Source organism: Bidens hawaiensis, unplaced genomic scaffold (genome assembly GCF_021521415.1).
Source record: "Bidens hawaiensis isolate Kalapana, Puna unplaced genomic scaffold, B.hawaiensis_p1.1 tig00029615_1, whole genome shotgun sequence".
In the NCBI taxonomy this organism is placed as follows: domain Eukaryota; kingdom Viridiplantae; phylum Streptophyta; class Magnoliopsida; order Asterales; family Asteraceae; genus Bidens; species Bidens hawaiensis.
The window spans coordinates 147,213-153,531 of NW_027494905.1; the positions used below are offsets into that span (position 1 = coordinate 147,213).

The window sequence follows — 6,319 nt, forward strand, 5'->3', positions numbered from 1 at the left end:
GAAACACGACACAAAAATTTAAAACAAAACCTAAAAATACAAAAATAAATAAGAATAAAACAAAGCTACAAAATTAAAAACTAAAAACTATAAAATCAAAGTAAAAAGGAAAAGACTTAGCTGATAATATGCGCATGAAATATGACGCTAAAGTCTTCTTCCATAAATGCCCTCCAACTCCGAACGTGCTCAACAATCAATATCTCCTTTCTCTCGTACACGAACGGAAATGACAACAATACCAACAATATCTAAAAATTTATCTTATCAACCTCGATAGATATTAATCATTCAAAGTATGGAACCAGACCAACCAACCCAATAAACAGCAAATAAATAATCAGAAAAGTATACGGCTCCTGCTGCTCTATCCCCACACTTGAATGTTGCATTATACTTCAAGGGGATCTTCACACTATTTTCCTTTAAAACTTATAAAAACATAAAAATAAAGAAAAACTACAAAAAACTATGTTAGTGACTCAAGGAAAAATAAAAATAAAATAGAAATAAAAAATAGGAAAGAATGTACAACTCTACACTTGAGTATTCACTCAAGAACCACTTGTGACAAATTAGTGCGACGGATCGAGAGGAGTTTCCTCCATCTCGATTGATTCCTCCGGTCCTCCTAGATAATGCTTTAAGCAATGACCGTTCACCTTCCAAGATGTTCCATTATCCGGATTCTCCAAATCTACCACTCCGTACGGGAAAACTTCCTTCACCAAGTACGGTCCCGTCCACTTTGATCTCAACTTTCCTGCAAACAACTTCAAACGAGAGTTAAATAATAATACCTTATCGCCTTTCTTGAACTCCTTTCCGCCTTTCAACCGTCGATCGTGTAGAGATTTTGTCTTTTCTTTGATGTTCAACGATCGGGAATATGCCGCATCCCGAAGCTCTTCCAACTCATGAATCTGAAAGTACCTTTTTCTCGCGGCCTCGGTAAGATCAACATTAATCGTCTTCAATGCCCAATAAGCACGATGCTCTAACTCAACCAGCAAATGACAAGACTTACCATAAACAACCATAAACGGTGTAGTACCCAATGGAGTCTTGTATGCGGTTCGGAATGCCCACAAAGCATCGTCTAACTTCTCCGACCAATCCTTTCGACTAGCCCCAACCGTCTTCTCCAAAATCCTCTTCACCCCTCGATTTGCATTCCCGACTTGACCATTCGTTTGAGGGTGATAGGCAGTAGAGCTTCGATGAGTAACCCCATAACGAGCCAATGCTTTCTCCATGACGATATTACAAAAATGGGTGCCCCAATCACTAATAATAGCTCACGGAGTACCGAAATTAGTAAATAACTTCTTAAGAAACCTCACAACAACTCGTCCATCATTCGTGGCCAACGCATGGGCTTCCACCCACTTTGACATATAATCAATAGCCACCAAAATATACTTATTACCATTTGACGTGGGAAACAGTCCCATGAAATAGATGCCCCAAACATCAAAGATTTCAAGAATTTGTATGGGATTTTGAGGCATCTCATTCTTGGATGAAATATTACCTGTTCTTTGGCATGCATCACAAAGCTTCACAAACTCCTCAGCATCTTTAACAACTGTCGGCCAATAGAACCCACTATCAAACACCTTCTGCGCGGTAGCATCCGCACCATGATGACCTCCAGTTCATGAACATGCTTGAGAATATCCCAACCTTCTTCTTTCATCACACATCTCCTCAGAATCCGATCACCACCAATCTTGAACAAAAACGGGTCATCCCACATATACCTATTCACATCCCGGAAGAACTTCCTCTTTTGTGGCGTAGTCATACCCTCCAAAACAAAACCATTAGCCAAATAATTAGCAAAATCAGTGAACCATGGCATACCTTGCTTCTCAGCCACAACAAAATCGATTGACTCGTGAGGGAACGTATCTCCAATCTCCTCCTCACGCAACTCTTCTCTCCTCGGGTCTTCTAAGCGGGATAGATGATCGGCCGCTACGTTCTCCGCATCCCTCTTATCTTTAATCTCGATGTCAAACTCGGAAAGTAGAAGAATCCACCGTATAATATGAGGCTTCGCGTCTTTCTTGTGAAAGAGAAAACACAAGGCTGCATGATCGGTAAAAACGGTGGTCTTCGAAAGCACGAGATACAATCGGAACTTGTCAAATGTGAAAACAACGGCTAAAAGCTCCTTCTCGGTGGTGGTGTAGTTCTCTTAGGCATCATTCAACGTCTTGCTAGCATAATAGATGGGGTGAAAATGTTTATCTCGCCTATGCCCCAAAACTGCTCCAACCGCATAATCACTAGCATCACACATGAGCTCAAACGGCAAGCTCCAATCGGGAGAACAAAGAATGGGAGCACTTATGAGCTTTTCTTTCAAAAACGTGAACACCTTCACACACTCATCGTCAAATACAAACGGAACATCTTTCTCGAGGAGTCGAGTCATCGGCCGAGTAATTTTTGAAAAGTCTTTGATAAATCGCCGATAAAATCCCGCATGGCCCAAGAAACTCCTAATCGCTTTCACGTTCGTCGGTGGAGGAAGTCTACTTATAGTATCAATCTTTGGCTGATCCACCTCACTACCATCTCTCGAGATCTTATGACCCAACACGATCCCTTCCATCACCATAAAATGGTAATTTTCCCAATTTAGCATCAACTTCGTTTCAATACATCTCTTCAACGTCTTCTCAAGATTAGCCAAACAATGATCAAAAGAATTACCGTAAACCGAAAAATCGTCCATAAACCCCTCCATGGACGTTTCTATCATATCCTGAAAGATGGCCACCAGACAACGCTGAAAGGTAGCCGTAGCATTACATAGTCCAAACGGCATGCAACGGTACGCAAACGTGCCATACGGACATGTAAAAGTCGTCTTCTCTTAGTCTTTTGGTGCAATGGGGATTTGAAAATCACCCGAAAAACCGTCAAGAAAACAATAAAACTGTTGACCAGCCAAATGCTCCAACATCTGATCAATAAATGGCAACGGGAAGTGGTCCTTTCGAGTGGCATCATTCAATCGCCGATAATCAATACACACTCGCCAACCGGTAACCATACGCGAAGGGATAAGCTCATTCTTCTCATTCATCACAACAGTCATGCCTACCTTCTTCAGAACAACTTGCGTTGGGCTCACCCATGGAGAATCGGAAATCAGTAGATCGTCCAGGCATCCATCAACTTCAATACTTCCTTCTTCACCACCTCTTGCATATTCGGAATGAGACGCCTTTGTGGTTGCACCACCGGTTTGTACTCATCTTTCATTAGAATCCAGTGCGTGGAATAAGCGGGGCTAATACCTCCCCTTATGTAGTTTCAACACGTCAACCAGCTTCGTTTTTTGTTCTTCCGTCAGCTTGGATGACACAAAAACCGGCAAGTTCGAGCCCTCATCAAGATACGCATACTCCAAGTGTGACGGGAGAACTTTCAATTCCAACAGAGCGGGTTTCTCCACAGAACCCGCCTCATTTTCACAACTAACCTCATTAACCTCTATCATCTCGGGCAAATCCGAAACCTCAACCAACTCATCACAAACCGAATCATTCTCACATGACTCATCCTCACCCAAATCATCACAATCAACCAACCCATTACTTCCCACGAGATCCGCACCACAAATATAATAGAAGCAGCTATCAATACCTACAATAAACAAGTTAATAAAATAAACCGAGTGGCATGGACCATTGAAATCATCTTGATCACTCGGATGCTTCATCGACCTCGCGACATCATATGTAACATTCTCATCACCAACCCAAAGTGTGATCTTCCCATCATACACATCGATAAGTGCCTTTGCGGTTCGTAGTAACGGACGACCAAGAATAATGGGGACTTTCTCTTCAGCCTCCTATATCGAGCACCACAAAATCAACCGGGAACACAAAATTATCCACCTTTACCAACAAATTCTCGATAATACCTCGTGGATACTTACTGAATGATCGACCAACGATAAAGACATGCGAGTCGGTGTGAGCTCGCCTAACTCCAACTTCTCGTACAAAGAATACGGCATCAAATTTATACTCACACCCAAATCCACCAATGCGTTGCTCATTGCATATCTACCAAACAAACACGGAATCGTAAACACACCCGGATCCGACAACTTCTCGGGCACGCGGTTCAATACTACCGCCGAACAATCTCCCATAAGGGGAATCGATGACACCTCCCCCAACCTATCCTTCCTCTTCAACAGGTCTTTCAAGAACTTTGCGTACTTCGGCATGTGTTGGAGGGCTTCAATGAATTGGAGATTAATCTTCAACTGTCGGAACATATCAAGAAAATGACTATACTCCCGCGTGTATTTCTAGTGTTTCACGGAAGCGGGATACGGGATACAAGAGTGATCAATCAAAGGTGATGGCCGGACTTCAACCGGCTTCTTTACTACTGGCGGTGTAACTGGTGCGGTGTTTTTTGCACTTTTTCCGGTACTTCCATCTCGATCTCTTCATCCATCACCTCCTAATCTTCCACTTCAACCTCATTCCTTCGCACCTCGGGACCCAAAACCCTGCCTCTACGAGTACTAATTGCCTTTATTTGAGCGGCCGGATTCTGTTGAGTAGAACCTGAAAACTGTCCCGGGGGTCTCTCATTCAATTGTCAGGCAATATCACCAATGGTCCATTACATGTCGAGCATAGCTGATTGTTGATTCTTCAAAAGCAGATCATGATCGGCTAGAGTGTTTTGAGTGACTTGATCTCTATTAAGGATTTGCTGCATCATTTCTTCCAATCTTCCCATACCACCACTCGAATCTTTCCCATTACCCGAACTTTGCTCATTAGAACTTCCATTGTTATACTGACCTTGATTTCGGTTATAGGGAGCTTGGAAACCAGGTGGTTCATCAGTCGGGCGCCAATTTGAGTTACCTTGTCCTTTGTTCTGATTCAGGTTCTGATTCTTGTAATTGTTCCAGTTCTGATTGTTGTTGTTGTAAGCATTAAAGAACCTGTTCTGACCAGCCACAAAATCAACTTCTTGATTGTTCATCAACGGACACTCCAAGGTACCATTACCAATCCTACACATCTCACACTTATCTACCTTAGTCTTTAACTCTTTTATCTCTTGGGAGAGATTCTCCAAAGCAGCAGCCATACCAGTATCTAGATTAACATGGTGTACACCTCGAGCAGATGAGGATGTACTGGTGACGGGATTGGAATTCCCGACTCGTGGCTTCTTCGCGTACTCAGATTGCGCGAAACTTTCAAACATCTCGTTACACTCGGTCACATTCTTCTTGTCCATAAAATTACCCCCAGCAGCTGTGTCACACCTCGCTTGAGCTTCATAAGTAAGCCCATTGTAAAACTTCTCAACAAGGGCCCAAGGTGTGAGCCCATGTTGTGAACAACGGGAAAGTAGATTCTGAAAGCGCTCCCAAGCTTGGTAGTATGGCTCATCCGGCTCCATGTGAAAGGAGTGGATTGATCACGAAGGCGAGAGGCCTTAGCAGGTGGAAAGTACTTCTTAATGAATGCATTGCGAAGCGCCTCCCAAATAGGGAATGCTCCAGCGGGTTGCGAGTCGAGCCAAGTGGCAGCACGACCCGAAAGTGTGACCGAAAGTGAAGGAAGATCGCATCCGCATTAGCACCTTGCAGATTGAACGTTTTGAACACACGAGTCAGACGGTTGATGTGTGTCGGTACATCTTCATTTTCACGGCCATGAAACTGGTGGTGTTGGGTGATGTTGGTCATAACGTAGGATGGAATCTGCCATGAGTTAGGGTTATCAATCTCGGGAGCGACAATGGGTGAGTGATCTCCATGGAACCCCTCAAAAGCTTGCTGGTACACGGTGCGGTTATTCTTGGCCATTGGGATGGGTATGGGACTCGGTGGTGGTGAATTTGCGGGTGATGATTTTGGTGAAGTATCTATAGTGATCGGTTGCTTTTCTGACGAACCTGCCTCGGACTTCAACGGAGTAGGTCCAAAACAATTCAACGGCGGTCCTTGCGAACGAAGATGTGGCATATACCTACAAAACGCAAAAGACCGAGTAAGTAGTTTCTAATAAAATGAAAATAATAGAAACAAACTAATAATTAAAAACAAACTAGACTTAATTAGACTTCTACAACTCAACAAAACGAAACAAATAGCACGTATGTAGCAAGTAGGTCCAATCAAAGCTAATAACGCAATCGCCAAGAGTCCCCAGCAACGACGCCAAAAACTTGATGTGCTTGAATTAGTTTAATAATTATTAACTAAATTAACTAAAAATAAACAATAAGTAATACTCTAGACACTCTAAAACTC

At 42.9% G+C, this 6,319-nt stretch overlaps 2 protein-coding genes across 2 annotated transcripts; both read right to left on the reverse strand.

Annotated features, from left to right (window-relative positions):
• Positions 1 to 575: 575 nt before the first annotated feature.
• Positions 576 to 1,040, reverse strand: LOC143579141 (uncharacterized). Its single transcript, XM_077062530.1, has one exon. The coding sequence runs from the start codon at positions 1,038 to 1,040 to the stop codon at positions 576 to 578; it is 465 nt and encodes a 154-aa protein (XP_076918645.1).
• Positions 1,041 to 3,307: 2,267 nt separating this feature from the next.
• Positions 3,308 to 4,258, reverse strand: LOC143579142 (uncharacterized). The gene is made up of 3 exons (XM_077062531.1): positions 3,962 to 4,258; positions 3,804 to 3,874; positions 3,308 to 3,653 (listed from the first exon to the last, which is right to left on the reverse strand). The coding sequence occupies exons 1-3, from the start codon at positions 4,256 to 4,258 to the stop codon at positions 3,308 to 3,310; spliced, it is 714 nt and encodes a 237-aa protein (XP_076918646.1).
• Between the last annotated feature and the right edge of the window lie 2,061 nt (positions 4,259 to 6,319).